The 20,591-nt window shown below is 39.2% G+C and overlaps 1 protein-coding gene across 9 annotated transcripts in view; it reads left to right on the top strand.

Moving 5' to 3' along the window:
- Positions 1-20,591, top strand: part of Sipa1l1 (signal induced proliferation associated 1 like 1) — a 332,505-nt gene that overhangs the window by 260,635 nt on the left and 51,279 nt on the right. For all 9 annotated transcript variants that reach the window (XM_070030941.1, XM_070030933.1, XM_070030924.1 and 6 more), the window contains 3 exons: positions 4,453-5,026; positions 5,953-6,227; positions 11,949-12,218. In XM_070030941.1, coding sequence (XP_069887042.1) covers positions 4,453-5,026; positions 5,953-6,227; positions 11,949-12,218 — 1,119 coding nt within the window. The remainder of the gene's footprint in view (positions 1-4,452; positions 5,027-5,952; positions 6,228-11,948; positions 12,219-20,591) is intronic.

The following is a 20,591-nucleotide window of genomic DNA, read 5'->3' as shown; positions in this document are numbered from 1 at the left end:
CTATTCACACTCCAGTCAATATGGGATGTGTACAAGGGAGTAAGATATATGCACATTAAATGTGCATACTTTGTTAAGGTTCATTTAAGAAGAAAAAGCCAAAATGGCCAAGTGGTAGGATTTTTTCCCCATAAAAGTAAGTTAGCAGATCTTCCTAAGACTTATGTGTGTTCACTTTGTTTTTAAAATAACTTAGGGAAAAGTTCAGGTTCAATATAGTCTGTTGTGTGGGGTCCTTCAAATCTGATCTCTTGTCTCAGCCTCTTCTGACTCCTTTGCCAACCCCTCTCCCTGTCTCTACCCACTTACTCTTGTGAAACTACTTAATCTCCAGGAATTTAAGAGCAGTAGTCTGTATCTACTGCTCTCTGGGCCAATGTCTTTGCTCTCACAGCCCTGCCCTCCTCCACCTGATAAACTCCTGACCTCCTAGGACTATGGTGATTTTAGCAGGTAGCTCAATCTATTGGAATTAATCTTCGCCAGTCTTTGGGTTTTATCCTTTATCCTTAAAAGTTGCCTAGAGCTTAACTAATGGGAACTGGATAGTGTTGTTGGGGTAATGAATACCAGTAGAAACATAAAGCTCCCTAGAGAAAATGAGTGACAAGGTATGCTCTGTCCTTGATCTTTTCTTCCTTTGCCCAGTTCTGCCTTTGTGTAAAGCTCCCCACATACATGGCAATTTGAGCCAGGCTCCAAGAAGAGAACCAGCAGAACCTCCTTCTTCTATTTGGGTGTTTTCTTTGTCATTCATTTTAGCTTGCCATTCAGATTGTTATTCTTTGTCATTCATTTAGATTGGGGATTGGGAAATATTGTTTATTGTTGTTTCCATTGAGCTTCTAAAGTTCAAGTGTCAGACTTATATTCAGATGTATCCCTGTATATCAACTTCAGTTTGGCTTTGAGTATCAAGATCCACTGCTTCATCCAAGGTGTTTGATGTCAGCAAATGTTACATAGCCCTAATCAACTACATAAAGCCTCATGGTGGTCTCTTGGCCCATGAGACTCATGTGGATGGCAGTCTTTAGCAAGTATCTTGAGATTCAAAGGGGAGGTTGAAAAACCTATCTTCAGAGGGAAGTGTGGTATCTTGTCCGGGAGTTCTCTGTTGGCTTCTGAGGGCTTCACTTTAGCCCTGGCTCTCTCTTGACAGTTCTGTATAAATCATCTCACTTCTCTACATCTCTTTCCTGGAGAAGTGAAGAATCCATATGTTATGTTCTCAGGGAGATAAGCACAGGATACCATCTACTTCTCTCCATCATTCTCAGATGTTGCAGAAATGTTCCTTAATGGTTTTTGTAAAAGCAAAGTGAATTCTTTTTTTTTTTTTTGGGTCTGGTCGTGGGGCCTGAACTCTGGGCCGGAGCGCTGTCCCTCAGCTCTTCAGCTCAAGGCTAGCGCTCTACCACTTGAGCCACAGCACCACTTCCGGCTTTTTTCTTTTTGGTTATGTGGTGCTAAGGAATCGAACCCAGGGCCTCAGGCATGCAAGGCAAGCGCTCTACCACTGAGCCAACTTCTCAGCCCAGCAAAGTGAATTCTTAAAGCCCAAGATTTTTATTAGAAGAGTTCAAAGGGCAATGACTTCAGGTGCTAGCTCCCTGACTGCTTTGTGCTAGTCTTAGCATTGTCTGTCCTCCAGGTTAGACTCCTGGACAGGATATCCTAGTTTATAACCCTACCTAGTGCATAAATCATGGCTATAACTGCAAAAGATGTATTATTTCTGGGATCCAGTGTTGCATACTAGCATAGCTAACAGAATTTGGCCACACTGAGGCTCTTTTTTTAGAGAATCTGCTCCTAAAGATAGTTAGAACCATTTATAATTAATATGTCTTAAGTATCTATAGCAAATGGGCTTTTTTTAAGACAAATGATACTATGTTGCTTAAACCAGGCCTTATTATAAAGAGGTCAGCACAAGTGGCATTGAAATTAATAAGCTCTTAACCTCATAGAAACCTTGAAAGTTAGATTTATCACAACAAAACTCTTCATTTGAAAAGAGCATTCTAAGGTATCATCTTCCTCATCTTCTTTTTCTGTAAAGATTCTATTTGTAATAACACAAAGCTGATTTTAGTGTCTATATCATTTACCTCCCTACCGTGGTGAATCACTGATAATTACATGTTAAAGTTTCAGTTCTCTCCCTCAATTCAATCTGGAGGCTTCTAATTATTGGTGGGTTTTCAGTATCTGTTTGTCTAAAATTCTGTCACTTAATAAATAGATCTGTAGAAAGCCAGTGGGTTTGAGAGCAAATAGATAGATGGTGCTCATCATCACACCCCCTGCTAAGCATGTTCCTCTCCTTGTTTAAAATAAAATCCCAGCTGTTCCCTGAGGAAGAATAATGATTTGAGTGAAATTAGCAACAGAAAAAATCACCGGTTTTAAAATGAAAAAATACTAAGTATTTCTGGACACTTACAGGATTCCTCTTAGAAAATCTAGCAAATCTAGATTTCAGCATCTTTTACTTGACTTCCGTAGCAGGGCGGGGGGGGGGGGGGGGGAGGGAGAAGAAGATCAAAATTATACAGCTGTCAGCATTCAAGTCAGACAGTTACAACAGACCAGAAAAAAATGCCTTTCTAATACTGGTGTAATTAGGCTATACTGCATGCATATAGAGGTTTCTATGAATTCTTCAGTTGGAAAACGTAGCATTACTTGACATCTTTCTTTGTTATAATGTAAGCCAGGTAGTCTTGGGTGTGTATATGTGTGTGTGTGTCTGTGTGTGTATTTGTAGAATCAACAATAGGCAAATCTATCTATATCTTCTGGTATGGCTTTTCCATTTCACCAAATAGTTTTGTCATAAGAGTACTGATTTGTATCCTGCTTTCATAAGGCATAGTAAAAATAAAATTAAATATCTTAAAGCAGATTCTTCTTAAAATAGAGAATGTGAAACAGTTCCTCAGCTTAATTTGAAAGGTACATACTCATGATTCCCGTTCTGGGAGTTTAGATGAAGCCAATTTTTATATTATTTCCTTAATAGTATAATTGCATAATTGAGTCACTTTTAGATAATCTGAGAAGAGGATTGTTTGAACTGTTAGAATCATAAATTCCAGACATCTCAAGATTTGGCTAAGGATATCACATGTAATCTTAAAATATAATGTGGAGATACACTCTCTCCATTTAACTTCTGTTAAATTTAATCTCTGTTTCAGAAAAATAGCAGAAATTTAGAATTTTCAATGTTTCTAAATTTAATATTTAACTTTTTATGATTAAATTACAGGTCAATAGAGATATTCATATGGCCCTTTTCTTAGTCTCATTTTTAGAAATACATATGCAGAAGAAATGATGGAGACAAACTTTCTCATGACAGTCTTGCCTAAAGAAATAGGAAAGGGAAAATCTTCCTCACAAGTAGATTGTCAGAATTACATACCAAAAGCAGAAAATTTATACCAGTTTAAGAAAAATAAATGCAGTTTTCCAGGCACTGGTGTCTCACACTTAAAATCCTAGCTACTCAGCCACTACTGAGTAGCTGAGATCTGAGAGTTACTGTTTAAAGCCAGCCAGGCTGGAAAGTCCTTGAGAGTCTTATCTCTAATCAACCACCAGAAAGCTGGAAATGGAGCCATGGCTCAATAACTCCCTGAGCAAAAAAAAAAGAAAGAAAAATGCTCAGGGACAGTGCCAAGCTCTGCGTTCAAGCCCTAGTACTGGCACAAAAATATAAAGCTTAAAGTAAATACAGTTTTAAAGTGTTGTTATTATATAAATATCATAATCATCCTATTACTCAGCATTATTATTTTAAAATTAATGCTTTTAATCTGGTCATATCGTGGCATAGGACAACAGATAATATTTATTTAATTTAATAGAAATTTGCTTCCTATATGTTTTGTATCTTATGGTATTTTCATAAGTTGTTTATAGGCATCCTGTCTCAAATGGAGGGCACATTGGTGCTCTAATACAATGTGTATTTGCTTATGGTCTAGAAGGTTCAATAATTGTATAACCCACCAACCCCAAAACAGTTCCTAGGTATTCAAAATACATTTGATTTTTTTATGTACCATATTATGACAAAGGTTTTATTAATGGAGTTTTGTTTAGCCTCCTATTTATAAAGGAATTGGAAGTTTGTTTACTTTTTTGCCTTAGAAAAGTATTTTATGTTCCCTAACGTCTGAATGTGATTGAATAAAAGATGATGCTCATATTAGCAGAAATGTGTATTGCTTTGAAGGAAGGAGATGAGAAATTGACGTTCTTTCGAGGTATGCCCTTTGTTTTTTCCTGGGGCTTTAATCCAGGACCTTGTACATGTTAGGCAAATACTCAACTACTCCCTTACTTCCCCAGCTCTGTGTTTGTAAAAATACATTTTATTTTCATATTGTAAGATATATTGATAAGCTCTTTCCCTTTGATTTTTGCTTTGTCTCCTAGTGTGGCAGTCACCAGGTCCAGAGATGTGCCTTCCTTTGGACCTCCTATCCCAAAAGGGGTCACATTTCCCAAGTCAAATGTGTTCAGGGACTTCCTTTTGGCCAAAGTGATTAATGCAGAGAATGCTGCTCATAAATCAGAAAAGTTCCGGGCTATGGCAACTCGGACTCGCCAGGAATACCTGAAAGATTTGGCAGAAAAGAATGTCACCAACACCCCTATTGACCCTTCTGGCAAATTTCCGTTCATCTCTCTGGCCTCTAAGAAGAAGGAAAAGTCTAAGCCATATCCAGGAGCTGAGCTCAGTAGCATGGGGGCCATTGTGTGGGCAGTCCGGGCCAAGGACTATAACAAGGCTATGGAAATAGACTGTCTTCTCGGGATCTCCAATGAGTTCATCGTCCTTATTGAACAGGAAACAAAGAGTGTGGTTTTCAATTGTTCCTGCAGAGATGTGATAGGGTGGACCTCAACTGACAACAGTGTCAAAATCTTCTATGAGCGAGGAGAGTGCGTGTCAGTAGAGAGTTTCATTAGCAATGAAGATATCAAAGAGATTGTCAAACGGCTACAGGTGAGTCTTTTCCTTCCTCTCATTCACAGGCCACTTCTCTTACATAAAGTTTTCAGTTCTCAGTTAGCCAAGCTAGTACTTTTATTAACTACCCTAGAAACTCCCTTAGATCAAAGCAAGTGAGAGCAACATAAAAGTTTATGTTTTCCATCATGTATTGAGAAAAGTTTCAGTCAAGTGGGGGAGTACACATTTCTCATTTGCATGTGACTTGATCCCTCTCTATCTTGGTGACTGATGTAGATGTTTAAAGAGTTTATGGAGGATCTATTGTCATAAAATTTTTATAGTTTCTCATTGTTGGCAGGTCTCTGTTAGAGATTTCCTTTAAACCTCAGGAAAGCCATTGAGCTCTTTGGTTGCAATAGTATGTTAACATTTGGCTGTAAAAGATGAGTGAAAGATTTGTTTTTCCCTTCCCCTCCACAAATTATACCAACATCAGATACAGTGAAAGCAGGAGTTATACCATGGGGGAGGGACATACAAAGTAACAAAGAAATAATCTTATAAATGTGTTATGGACCCATTGCAACAATGAGACTTACAAGTAGTTATGTCCAAAACGAACTTTACAACTTTGGTTGGGGGAGGAGGGGAGGAGAGTTGGGTGGGGGGGACAGGGAGAGAGGATGGAATGGGAAGGGGAAACAAAGGAGGAGGCTACAATGCTTGATAAGAAATGTACTCATTATCTTGCTCATGTAATTGTAACCCCTCTGTACAGTATTTTCACAATTAAAAAAATGTTTAGAACTAAAAAAAAAAAAAAAAAAAAAGTGAGTGAAAGAGATAGGACCAGCCTGTCCCTCATCTGGTCATAGGCATTCAGCAATAACCCTACTTTAGCAGCAGTTTTCCAGTTCCATGTCTATTCCTTGATACCTCATACATTAAGCCCCAATCTTTTTTATCTCCTTTTCTAGTTTGTTTCAAAAGGTTGTGAATCAGTGGAAATGACTCTTCGAAGAAATGGTTTAGGACAGCTTGGCTTTCACGTGAACTACGAGGGCATTGTGGCAGATGTAGAACCGTATGGCTATGCATGGCAGGCAGGGCTGAGGCAGGGCAGCCGCCTGGTGGAGATCTGCAAGGTGGCTGTGGCCACCCTGAGCCATGAGCAGATGATTGATCTCCTGAGGACATCCGTCACAGTGAAAGTTGTCATCATTCCCCCCCATGATGACTGCACCCCACGAAGGTAGGACTGAGACCTGAAGGGTGGGGTTTGTGTGCCATATAGAATGACTAGCAGGTAGGGAGGCAGGTGTTATGCAGAACAGTAGATTCTGTGCAATGCTGGAAGTTCCTTCCATGGAAAGCTTGACTCAGATCACAGTTCCCTTTCTGCATGTGGCAGTAACAGCTAGAAAGAATGACTGCTTGGGCCAGCCCCAGGATTGCTTCAGATAAAGAAGTCTGGTAATGTTCTCAAACATCTTGCTCCAGTAGCCAAGAAACAAATCCAAGGACACTCAGCATTTTAAACTGCCAGATTTTTTTCTCTTTTATATTCCATGATGCTCATATTCTCCTCACTTAACCCATTTGTACCCAGTTACTATCCAAAATACAAAGTGTTGTTTTGAAATCTATTGAGAGCCTAGGCAGCTGAGCATGAGCTACGAGTTTTTTCCTAACTGCATCTACATGATGTGCATGATCTGCTCATGATGCCTTGGAAGTTTGGTCTCCAGCCTTCTCCCAAAAGGAGAACCCCGGAGCACCTGCCCACCCAAATTTTGCTAGGCCAGAAGCACTGTGAAAAATAATAATTTCTCTTCCTCTGGAGAGGTTGCTGCTGGAATAAATTTAATCAACTGTCTCCCCTTTAGACTTGCACATGCTATTTTTGCTGGCTTTAAAAAATATCTGTTTCTTTTGGCCATTATTTTCTAAGAATTTCTCCTAAGCTTTGGCAAACAATTCATAGGTCTCATAAGCCAAGACAAAGTTTCTCATCCTATTTTTTTCCTCTAAATGACCTGTCTTGCACCTGAGTGCCCATGGATTTATGATTACCAAAGATTATAAAGTTACGATGGTTTGAGTTCTTTAAAGATCAAGCAACAATGACAACCAAATGTTCTTCTATTCAAAGCAAACTTTGCTCAGCATAGTGTTTCCTAGTTCTGCTTCTCTTAGGTGAACCAGGGATTATGTGTCTATATAAAAATACAGTGAAGTTTTTTAAAAGAGTAACTTGGTAGATTTCTCAAGAAAAGAAGATAGTTATGCAGAACTTGGTTCTGTCAGTTACTTTGGGGTTGAGGAATACTCAGAAAATGTCCCACATGCATGTGCTGTCCTGGCCAACCATGTCTGATAGACCATTAGTCTTTCAGATTTCCTCAGGTACATCATGATTAGTATTAAACATATTTCTGAATTGGAATTCAAACATTACTATTGGTGGCTCAGAGGGAGATCTGGATTCTTACTGAGAGACTCCAAGTGCCCTATACTCCTCCCGTTTGTCTGTCTACTGTCCTTTGATGTCTCTAAGCAAGAGAAAATAACCAAGCTTCATGAATTTTAGAGTTTTTTCCAGCTCTGGGTATTGAACTCAGAGCCTAAAGCTTGCTAGGTAAGCTCTCTCTACCCCTTGAGCCATGCTCTCAAGTTCTTTTTTGCATATTTTTCTTTGTTGTTTTCTTTGTTTTGTTTTTTTTTTGAAAAGTTTCACTGCTGGGTTAAAGTCTACATCCTCTTCACTCCTGAGTAGCTGAGGTTATAGGCATGTACCATTATAGGTGTAAACCCAGCTTGTGAATTGTCATTCTTAATTATATACAACTAAGAATTATAGAGACTAGTGTAAGGATTTTCTTCTCAACAATGAAGCCCATAGAATTGTGATGCCGACTTATCTGTTTAGAAATCTTTTCATTATCCCAAGGTTTGTGTTGGGAAGCAGAGGAGAATCAGGTTGATGTGAGGGTGCTGCTGCTGGTACACAGCATTCCTGATACTGAAACCATGAATAGTTATTCCTAGGAAGATGGTTCTGAAAGACCAGCCCTTCTAGCTGCCCCACAATGAAAAGCGGTTTGTCTTCAGCAATGTACTAGATAGGTTTTTTTTTCTGTCTTTAGTGTGTTGTAAAAATAACATTTTTCTGGATGTTGTACTCTTAATGCACCAGGTTTGGAAAAAAGCACTATAGATTTAATTCTTACAGCATTTAATCCTTATAACAATTCTGTGAGGTAACAGGATTATTACTCTTCTGGTCTTAAAACTAAGACTCAAGAAGGTTAGTTAGGTCTAATTTGAGATTGTAGCTACTGTTTTTAACACTCTTGTAGTTCCTTGCCTTAAATGCCAGTTAGTAGTGTGGAAATGCTAGTAAATTGTCTTGACTTGTAGTATTGCCAATTCTCATTGGGCCAGTAATCCAAAGTGGCTGGTTTCAAGCTACCTCTGATATCTGTGGGAACAACCAGCTCCTGCAATCTAGTGCAGGCAGCTCCTATATACCAAGAGCAAGTGAGCTGCATCTGTGCCTCTCCCTGCACTGCTAGGAAGTACTCTGACATCTTTTTGACCTCCCAGGACTAGTACATGTTGGCAGGTGCTGGGACTGGAGGCTGGATAAAGGGATAGTGGATCCATCTCAGCCACTTTCACTATGAATTCTATCAGTGAAGCCACTGTCTGACTCTGGGTTGGAAGATAGTATAGGGATGCCTTGGAGGACTGAAATCCTGCTCCCTACTCCCTTTAGAAATGATTTCAAAGCGAACAGTTGAAGCATTAACACCTTGTTATAGTTTTCAACAAAATACGCTAATGCTTTTCTGTCATTTTTTTTTTCTTCTCCTCCGCACTTCACACTCCCACTGCTGTTTTCCTAGCAACTAATTACTCTGTTCTTTGACTAGTCACTCTTCTCTTTGTCAGCCATTCTTTTAGGCAGGTTCAGAGAACAGGCCTTGCCCATTACCCACTGCCCCACAGTTCTTGGCATCACCAGGACCCTCAGGGTCCCAAACAGCCAAGGCCATGTTAATGTCATACAGACTCCTGAGATTGTGGGATAGCCAATCATTTTGTAAAGATACTTTTTAGGGAAAAAAAATGAAAGCTCGTTTAACAGGAACAAAAAGGCACTTAAATAACAAATGTAAAATAGGGCTCTTGTCCCAGTTCTAGGAAAATAAGCATGCCCTTCTGTGAATTGCTTCCCAACTATTTTTTTTTTAACAAGAGAAGAGATAGGGAGAAGAGCAAAGTTCCTGAGCCTCTACTATGCATTTATTTTTCTTTAAATCCTCATAGTAGGTTTGTTTCCTTTAAAATGATGAGAAGAATGAGGCCTGAAGGGTGAAGTATCTACCCAGAGACTGAACAGCAGTAGCTGTGAGGACAGCAGATGAAAGCAGTCTCAGTAGTCTTGTCAGAATAGTCTTCTGTCCATCATGTTCTCATGTCCGTCCACCTCCTCACCTCCTCTTCTCACCACCTTCAGAGTCTGTGACCATCACTATCTATGACCTCTAAGTCTAGAAGTCATCCTTGACGAGGAAAAATAACCTAGCTAACAAAATCAATTGCGATGTTCTATATAGAATTGCAAGGTGGGGGGTGGGGGCAGTGGAGAACCTTTATTCTGCAGACACTAGCCTGCAGTTCTTAAAGAAGGCAATCAAGGGCCATTCAAGAGCTAAAAACAAACAGTTATATAAAAAGACCAAATTACTTTTTTCCGGGAGATTTCAGAATCAAACTACTTTCTAAATAAGAATAGGTTGCAGAGTGTTTTCTTCCTTTGAAAGTGGGAAAGCATACTGTGTTAGAGGTAGAAAGGCTGTTGGAACTCATCTAGTTCAGATCTCAACCTTTGAGTTGAAAGATGTACACTTTCTCCAGACCCCTCGTTACATGGCTTCTAGTGATAGAGCTGTACTCAAAACATAAGGGTGTTCAGAACTGGGAGCAGTGTCGAGCTGTTAGATTCAATACATGGTTCATTTCTTTATATTTCATAGTTTTAAAGGAAAAAGGAGAGAGTGATGATAAATAACAATGAAAGGAGAGTGAAAAACTGAAAAATAAAATGAGGGGATGATGTGGCTTTTAATTTCAAAGGGTTATCTTTTTGTCACTTTTAGCAATGAAATTCTAATTCCTGCTGACCATAACTTCTCCTAGGCTTGTAATAACCCAGCTTGTTTTTCATTCCTTGATAGCCCCCAATTCCTCCAGTCCTGAATCTCTGGGCTGCAGAATGCTGTCTGCCTGACCCTGACCACAGCTGAAGAATATCCCTGCCCCTAATCATCTTCAAGCTTCTGTAAACTGCCACCTGTATGTGGTTCTAATTTATATAAACTCTGCCCTGCTGGAGGTTGGGGCTGCTCTCAGCCCTGGGACAAGGTAGTCACAGCCAGCCAAATAAAACTCCTTGACACCTTTGCCCATGCTTCCATGGATTTTCTCAACCTTGAGGTCATTACATTGGTTCCCTGACTGGGAAAATCCATTTGGACAGCATTGGACCTTGGCCCCCAGAAGCCCCCTTGTAGGTGAGTGCCTCAGACCTCAGGGGAGAGAGCGCCTCCCTCAAGTGTCTTGTTTCCTGAGGACCAATATGGATAGGAGTCACCTTCCAGGGATGAATCTATCTAGGCGTGCATCTGAGGAGACTCAGTGGAAGGCTGGACACAGCACTACTTCCTGAGTCTGAGGCCAGAACTAATCTAGCCTGACTTTGTCTTTTACTTTGATTGATCTAGTGAAAAGCCTTTCATTAGTATTTATGTGTAGTATTACAACCCACCTTTATCTTTGTTCTTCAGTGTACTGTCTACTTCTTTATTTCATAGTCATTCTTACGTTTTGCAGATCCTTAAGAGAGCAGTAAGCCAGGAGTGGGTACCTTGCCATGAAAACCATTTGGGTTACATAGAGTGTATCATTAACACTTATTCCACCATTTTTACCTTCTACTAGAGTCATGTGTTTGGCTCTCATTCCGTTTGTCTCGAACTGAAAAGTCTTTAGCTCTAAAGTACCCTGCTGAAGTTCATAGTTGCTGTTATCCTTTCTTTCCAAATTTTCCCACTTGTTACCCAGTCTTTACAATTCCTTTAAAGAAAGGAAATGATCTTCCTACTTAGTGATGAACTTCAAATACATCTTGAGTTAATACTTTAGTAGGAATTGTATTTGCCTGCCAAATTAATAATTGATTGCACCTCCCTTTACTGTTTGGATATAAAGCAATGGAAGGTGGGTTCCTGGGTCCTGAGGGTTAGGTTTCAAGTGATATGAGACTAAAGAAATCCATTTGCTTGCTGTTAATTTCACTCAGACTGTTCCCTAGAGCCAATCCTGACCCTGAGAGATTTCTATGAAGGAAAACAGAAGTCTGATTTTAGATTATGCTTTGTTCCCTGGGGATTTAATAATTACAATATTTCTATAATTAGGTCTTTTCCCTTCCTAAGCTAAATTTAGCTTTCTGTTTGGATTTCAAGATTTCTCCTGACTTAATTTCTTCACTTTTGGGACCCTAGCACACTTAGAACAATACCTTCTCATAGGGCCTCAATTGTAATACTCTGAAAAGACATGTCAAGCTGATTACATATTTCCTCCAATACTGCATGCTGCAGGATCTGCCCCTTTACCCAACTGGTCTTCCTTCTCAGATCTCTCACTGTGATCTTGGTTTCTGGGTTGTTGTTTTTTTTTTTAAGAGTCTCAGTATTTCAGGCTCCTCAGTTGAAATTTATTTGGAAAACACTAGTGTAATAATTGCTGGGATTCTGATTTTTAAGAGGAAAATAATTACATGGCCTAAAGACTGAAAGAGGGTTAGAAACAAGACGAAATTTTGGATTCATGTCAAATAAGACAGAGTGTATTGTTTCTCTCCCTGTTCCTCCTTCCTCCCACTCCTTGTCCCACTCTATAGGAGTTGCTCGGAAACCTACCGCATGCCAGTGATGGAGTATAAAATGAATGATGGCGTTTCATATGAGTTCAAGTTTCCCTTCCGAAATAATAACAAATGGCAGCGGAATGCTAACAAAGGACCTCATTCACCTCAAGTCCCATCCCAGGTACAGAGTCCCATGACCTCCCGGATGAATACCGGGAAAGGTGATGGGAAAATGCCTCCTCCAGAAAGAGCAGCCAACATTCCTCGAAGCATCTCCAGCGACGGACGCCCACTAGAGAGGCGGTAAGTGCACCTTCAAAAGTTTATTAGAACGCTCTAGCCCTGAATTTAAGCAACACTTTGGATTCATGCACATGTTTTTAGAAATCAAAACATAAATACAAGATGGATGCATGCATGACTTTCAAAGCATGGGGGTTTTCTAGAGCTGTTGGGGTAATTGAAGCTGTACACCCAACAGAACATTCATCCCCATGTGGTAGTATTTATTTGTGCTTTGCTCTTTATTTTCTATGTGGTTTTCAACAAATTATCACTGTGTACTTAGCACCACATGGATTAGAGTGTAGGAGACTTTGAGATGACAATGACTATATTATCATCTTTGCCAGTCTTCATTGTTCCAGGGCAAGTGATAAGATAGGAGCATCTAAATATAGCAGTTGGTTTTTTTTTATGGAATATCTGTGTTTCTCTTCATTAAAGAAAAATATTCTGAGAAAGGAAACCTAGAACAACACAGCATATTTTTCATTATTCGGAAAGTAGAAGAAAATAGTCAGTAGAAAGTGTCATGCAAGGATAACACAAAAACATTCAACCCTGAGTTACATAAGCAAAAGAGAAAAGAATGGAGGAATCCCAGAGTGTAAGGAACCAAGGATTGGTGATAAATTAAATGTTAGAGTAGATTCCTCACAAAAACAGGCCCAGTGAGTGCTTTGTTTGAAATTAACTGTGAGATGCAGCACCTTGAACTAGACTGAACTCTACCCATAAAATTATACTAGAATACATGCTTTCAAAATGTGGATAACAAATTGACCATCAAGGTGGGGATTTTTTGTACATTTTTTATTGTTAAAATGCTGTACAGAGGGGTTATAGTTACATGAGCAAGGTAATGAGTACATTTCCTATTGAGCATTGTTGCCTCCTCCTTTGTTTTTGTTTTTGTTTTTAAAGAAATTCTCTGTGAATTTAGTTTCTCTAACTGTGAATGCTAATGGAGGTACCAGTTGATTTGAACAAATATGCAAGTCACCTGGTGAGAGCAGCCAGCTTCTTTCTGTCTGTGCTCTTACTAGTATTTGTTCTGTCACATCTCAGGATATTTGTGTGGAAACCATTATAAGCTAGGGAGAATTCTGTGTTCCAGGAACTATGTTGGGTAAGAGAGTTCTTGTGGAAGCCAAAACATGATCCTTACTCATCTGAGCAACTCATCTTGCTGAACCAGGTTCAGCAAGAATGGGATGTCACTCTTATCCGATATGCATAAGTAGTCCTTGGTCTAATGCAGAGCAAAAAGCAGGAATCAGAGAAAGTACACTATGAGTTCTTTTTATCATAGTCTGGCTTCTGTGCTGTTGTGTGAAACATAACCCATTTCGACAACAACCCATTTCAGAATAGTAGAGCGCACTAGAAATAATTTACCAAAACAAATGCACACACAAATATTTGCTTTCTAAAATTCCTCATTTAATCTCAGAAATTTATTCAGAGTCTTTGCAGCTTATCTCAATAAAAGACTCCACCCCCAAAGTAGCCCATTCCCATCTGGACTCCTCTTGCTTTCATTATTTTTGAGGAGGAAATGCATCCAAGAGATCTCTGAATAAACTCTTTGTTCTACATATTTCAAGCTTGGCTTCTTCCAGGGTGTGTCAGCTGTAATTCATGATTTGGCCTACATTTTGAAAGATAAACCTAGGAAGCCATTGTTTAGAGAGGGACCTTTTTTCTGCTGTAGAATGATCTAGGGGCTTTCAGAAGTAAAACTGGTTGAGGCATTTGCCTTCACAATATTCTGTATGATAAAATGATGGAATGTATTTTGATTCTGTGTTGAATTTAATTTCTGCAACAGAAGCTGAAGCCTGTTGCTGAACAAAAGTTCAGGAAACTGTCTTTTAGCAGTGAAAATATTTCTTGTGGCTAATTGTCTTAAAATTCTAGCAGCTTGTCACAGGACTACTTTCTTTTTCTTTTTATCAGATAGCTCCTGGGACTCCATAGGAGACTCCTGGGTATGCTTGTGCCTGCTGCCCATCTTAATTCTACCCAGGAGAAAGGGCCTCCCATTGCTTACCTGAAAACAGGAGCAGCCTTGTGCCTCTGAGCTATGGGGATAGAAGAGGCAGAGTGATGCTGCATTGGTTTGAGGGGAACATTTCATGCTGTTCAACACCTTCTCAGGCTTTGTAGTTTGTCTTTGTATATCTTAGGTTACAATTTCAGATCGTAGGATGGAGGACTTGGAGATGGCTTTTAAAATCTCAGTCCTACGTTTTTCAGGCTGGTAGGAGTCGTTTGGCTCATCTTAATGTTGAAGTACATGGCTACTAGATGGACAGTCTTGTTTCCTATTCTAACATTCCTAGATTTCAGTAACATCATTAACATGCAATTTCCATGTTAAGTTTAACTTCAAAGTCTAAGAAGGAACAGTAGAATATTGGGGCATAGAGTAGACATTCATGAAGAATACTCCTTAGTGTTTTATGAACCTCCAGGTTTGTGAGGCTCACACTGGAATATAATCTTCTACCTGGAATGAAATGGAAAGTATAGTCATTATTCTGTTACTTTGCTGGAAATAAAATGTCTCACCTGAGATGTGAAAGTGTGAAGCTCTATACTGGAGCTTGCCTTATTTACTTGGTATTTTCCTGCCCTGAGTGCCCATTGGAGTTGTGTCTGGCATACACAGTAAATAAGACATGGAATTTCCGGATGAGTCATAAATAGTCAAAATGAATGCCAATGGTCTACTATACTTTGAATCTTTCCTTAGAATTGTCTCATTCCACTCATCTTTCTCCCCCCAGAATGTTGAATTGAGAAGCCCAGCTATGTTTAAGCTTAAGCTAGCATCACTCTCAAGTCTCTTCCGCTCAGACTGTACAGTCTGTCTGGTTTGTTCACCCTGGACGAGTCTAGCATAGTTCATTTTGGATGAAAATGTTCATTTGCTGCTGAGAGAAACCTAGTTTTTCTATCATTGTATGCAAAAACTGAGATTTGGAAGTCACTAAAGAACATTTCTTTTAAATTTGTAGACTAAGCTATTTTCTTTAATACCAAGGTCACGATTTTTATGACATATTAAGATTTGAGTTTTAGCAGTTCTTCAGCTAGATGGATTCTGACACATCAGAACCTCAAATCTTAATTCTATGTGGTTTTATGGTCCTCAGGTGGCCATTGGATGACAGAATTTCATCGAATTTCTGATAGTAGTATTTTTAACATAATATTTAATAGAGAGAAAGAGAGGGGGGGATAGGTTGGTAGATAAATAGATAATGTGATTCGATATTTTGGCCTTAAGTTTATTTAGAGTTTCAAGGTAGAATGAGAATCACATTGACCATAGGGGATCAGTAATAAAATCCTGATCTGGAATAATATCCTTGAAAAAGTCTAGCCATTTTATGGGTTTTGTATGAAGAGCAAGCATAGTAGTTGATGTTAGATTTTTATCAACAATTGCTGTAGCCTATACTTTACGTGGATCACAGTTGTAGGACATGACATGAGGACCCCTATGTTGAATTGAGAGCTTTACTGAGGCTACTCTGGCTAAGTACATTTTGATTTCCATATTTTCCAAGGCACTGAGTATTGTTCAGTATGTAGCTTTTTTGACACTGTTTTCAACTTCCTCTCTTTAAATTGTTTCCTTATTATTATAGTTTGGGTGAATGATCCCTAAAGGACTAACTGTAAAAGTTTGGTTCTGAGGATGGCCCTATTGGAAGCTACCATGAACTTTTAAGAAGTGAGGCCTATGGTTCTTAGGTCTTTGGTGGTGTTCCTTGCAAGGGGATATTAGGATCCTTTATAATCTCTTCTTTCATTTTGCTTTCTGACTTGAGATGTGAGCACCCAAATCAGTACTCACCTGCAATGATTGCTGCATTCGCCAGAAGATCAAACCAATAAAACTATTTGGTCTTCAATTTGAACTGTGAGCCAAATAGAGCTCTTTTTATTCATAGATATCCGCTCTGAGGTCTCCCATAGTAGTAATGTGAAGCTAACAAATATATTGTCTTCCTAAACTTTATTACTGTTTATCATCAGTTCTTTGTTCATTTTTTCTTCTCCATGATAGTTTCATTATTTTTCTTTAATTCCACACTATGTAATAGCTCTAGATAATTATCTACTTTGGTAATCTCAGCCATCATAAGTATATAAGCACTCCCTTTAAAAAAATTTTTGAGAAAAAAAAATCATACCTGTGTCTTCAGTGGTTGGCTCCCCTAAAATGTTTAATGTACCTCACCTTTTAGCATTCTGCCTAAGAATGAACTCATACGTAATAAGTAAGCCTTCCTGTGGTATTTGAAGAATGTTTTTTATAACCCATGATTCATTTCTAGTTATCCTACTTTTTTGCTTGATATTTTCTTTATAAACAAATGTTACTGTTCCTCAAAAAATTTTTTTTTTGGACTTTTATTCTATGGTCCAAGGGGACCTACAACTTGTGTTCCTCCATCATCAGCCTCAAGTAGTGCTAGGCTTATGGATGTGTCCTAGAACCCAGCCGTATTTATTTAACTTTGGCCTCTCTTATATTCCTTGAATGTTGCATAGTATCTCATTACTCACAAATCGAAAGTGAATTAAACTTCTACCTCTTCTGTGTGATGATTCTCAGTGAATAGCACCTTCTCAAGTATCCAAAACAGATCATTAGGATTCACAGTCAACGTTCCCTATGATCTTCTCCCTACACCCAGTGACCCACAAAATCCTTGGCTCTTGTTAAATTCCCTATATTTAAGCTTCTTGTTATTTCCTCAAGAACACTTGTTTTGTGCTAAGGTGGGAGGGGTTGCATAAATTATTTCTAAAAGCTTTTAAATATATTGACCAGCCTCCTGCTGGTCTAACAGAAATTGAGATGTTTCTCAGGCCAAGCATTTTGTTACAACCGTCTATCTTTCTTTTTTTTTTTTTTAATTGTGAGACTATCATACAGAGGAGTTACAATTACATGGGCAAGATAATGAGTACATTTCTTATCAAGAATTGTTACCTCTTCTTTGTTTCCCCTTCCCATCCCTTCCCATACTCCTTCCCTCCCCCCACCAGGTCCTCCCCCCAACCCCCACCAAAGTTGTAAAGTTCGTTTTTCGACATAACGACTTGTACATCTCATTGTTGCAATGGGTTCCCCTGTATCCCTAGTTAAATGATTTGTTTTTTCCCTTCCCCTCCACAAATTATACCAACATCAAATATAGTGAAATAGCCCTCTATCTTTCTGTATAGTGTTCAGGGTCGGGTCCAACTTCTGAACATTGCTGGTAATAGACCTGCAAGTGAGCTACCTTGGCCTTGACTTTTCCTGCTCCCTGTGTCATCACACCTCCACACAAACCTCAATATCTGGTATGGATGACTGGTCTCTGGAAGGACTACAATCACCCTTACGTGAATGGTTCCACTCTACCCTGTCCATCCTCTACTCTCCCCACAGCTCAATTCCTGTGAGCCTTTTGGATAAGTTGCTTTTAATTTCTCTAAAACCCTCCTCCCATCTCTGTCTCAGTTGTTTTTCTGTGATTTTGACAGTACCAAATGCCCTCTTCATTCATAGAACATACTACATCTCCTTTTAATCTTATTTGTCCACTTTCCCAAATTAGCTTGCTTTATTCATCTTTATAATCTAAGAACCAACCACAGTCTCTGCCCTTCATAGATTCCAAATGAATAACTTCAGTTCAGATGTTACTCAAATCAGGAGCAAATTACAAATTAGATGACAGGTAAAAGAAAAATGTTTTGTAGCATGATAAAACTATAACATTAAAACTAGATTTCATATAGCTTTTTAAAGTTTTGTTGGCTAAGTTTAGGATTGTAAGGTTCGTTCTTATAAAACTGGTCTAAACTGACTCCAGATGACTTCAAATTCTTGATTGAATCTCCTATATTATAGTATATTACTTGTCATTATGATAAGGTAGAAAAGCAAAGCACCATGCTTGATGTGAAATCACTGGGCTTTGAACTTCCTTTTTCTCTCTTCAGGGAGTTTCTCATTAGGATTGAAGTTAACATGATTTGCAAGTTCACATTGTTAGATGCTGTTGCAACAGTGGGTACTATTCAGGCATTTAGGAAGTGGGCACAGCTTTACAAACTTGGCATGTCTCCCGATTCCCCTTTTATGCATACATTCTACAATGGCTCAAAAAATGACAGAACAATGGCTAAACATAGTCCCCAGCTTAGGCTGCAGAATTCTTACTAATCATTCCTTAAGCCAGCTATTTGGTACTTAGTCTAGAGAAGCCTTCCCATAAGGGTCTCCTTCCTTCAGAGCCACTTGTGCTGTACTGCTTCCCACCTGAAACAGAGAGAGGCATCAGGAAATTGAACATAGTAGGGATGCCAGTATGCTAGAGCCTCCTGGGCTGAACTGATGAATCCATGTTCAGCTTCATGTTGGTGTTGGTGAGCATGTGGTAGGCCAGTGAATTTCTCTGTGCAAGTTCTGTTGTCTTCAGCAACAACATTGTGGTTACAGAAATGAATTCAAGATGCCAGCTGTGCTGAATATGAGCATAATGATCTGTTGTGTGAGAAGGAGACTTATAAGATGGTTTCTGAAAAATCATGTGTTCAACTAAGATGGACTCTGTATTCTGGAATAACAGTAAGATGATACTTAGTAGAGTGTCCTCTATGTCACTGTCATATAAACCCAACAGCTGGGACTTGTCTCCTTTAAGAGATGTTTTGTATAAGGACCACTCTGGAAAGTCTAGCCTAGTCACACATCATCTGTCACATTGGTCGCAGGCTTTGCCTAATTCCCTCACCTACTTACAAATGTACCAAGATACATCGAAGTCCTTCTCAAAATCCAGATCTAACATGTGTCCTGATATAACCTTCCTGAACTGTAAATGGCCTAAGATCTATGTCCTGTGAAGAAAATCACTTAGGATAATGACAAAGTGTCCATTTGCTACCTGCAAATCATTAAATTGCTGAAATAAAGTGGCTTTTCTTTCCTTTTGACTTACAGGAACAATTGCTGTCATTATAATGAGATAGGCCAGCATAGGTGAAGTGCTCTTTTCACCTAAATGCTCTCAACTGATTGGTGAATCACAAGAGCGTAGAATAAGGCGCAGCTTCTGTCCCAGGGCATCTGATCTGTACCCACCTCTTTAGAATTTGCAGGCTGATTTTAGGGAGCAAAGCACAAGTACACAGAGAGGGGACAATGGGAATTGACTCACAATGTTCCTATGGCTCTGCCTGAAAGTATGTATAATACTCCTGGCTTTCCAAAAGACCAAATACTGCCTAATTGTCTTTAAAAACAAAAAAAAGAAGGAAAGAAAGAAAGAAAAAGAGGAGGAGATATTTCCTATTATGCGTATTCACCCTGGCTTATAGGATAAGCTCTGACTACTGACCACACTATTGCTTTGCCTTGGAATTTCTTCCCTTTGCCTTGTAGATCTACTTCCTCGCTTTGCTTAATTAGGATTTATTCTCTCATTCTTCAGTCATGAGTACTATCAGTCCTCTACCTGTGTCATGCTCCAGCCTAACATTGCCATTGTGGAAAGTGATTTGATGCCTCACATTCCTACACCCTTACTCTTGACTTTTAGAAATGTTCTTGCCTTCCTTCAAACCCATCTTGAGTATTTCCTTCATTAAACTTCCTTTTCCATAGTACCCAGCTAGAGCTGACTGCTAACCTGCCTGGGAGTCCCCTGCACTCATGACCAGTACACTTTACTTAAAAATTATAGGGAACTATTGTGGGTTCTTATTCTATATCTAGCTCTGTTCAGTCCTTTGTGATAGGTTTTATCAGTTAATCCTCACAACAGAATAATCAGTTGGTTGTTATTTATCCCCTTTATAAATGTGGGTGAGGTTGCCCAACAACTAAGAGATGAAATAATTTGTACAAGGTCCTAGCTAGCTAGTGGTGGAACTGAGATTAGAATCAGCTCATGCTGGAGAGCCCGTATACTCAGTCTATGAGTAAATCTACCACCACATACAATGGAGCTCACTAAATGTATACAGAACAAATGTGTGTTTCCTGCCAGGGGGCCTAGTCACATTCACTGCAGTCAGGGCCAGCTTTATGAGCCTGCTACCTGTGCCGTTGTATAGGTCCTCACACTTAGCAGGGACAGAGTATTCTGCTGTCATCTTGAGATTGTTTTATCAAGGGGACCCACATTTTCATTATTTCCTGAATGCCACAAATTAAGTAGCTGGTCTGCCTGCAGTCATTGTTATTTCTCATCCTCCAAAATCACCTTTAGATATAAAATTGACTCTTCTCTTGAGGCATCCATGATGTATACTGGGCTATTAACTCTCGCAGCTTGCCAGGAGCTGTAAAGTAATAATCCATTTATCTCAGTGTGG

This window comes from Dipodomys merriami, unplaced genomic scaffold (genome assembly GCF_024711535.1).
Source record: "Dipodomys merriami isolate MVZ:Mamm:240054 unplaced genomic scaffold, mDipMer1.0.p SCAF_1, whole genome shotgun sequence".
NCBI lineage: Eukaryota > Metazoa > Chordata > Mammalia > Rodentia > Heteromyidae > Dipodomys > Dipodomys merriami.
Note: the sequence above shows the minus strand (reverse complement) of the source record. Positions and strands in the feature narration are given on the sequence as shown.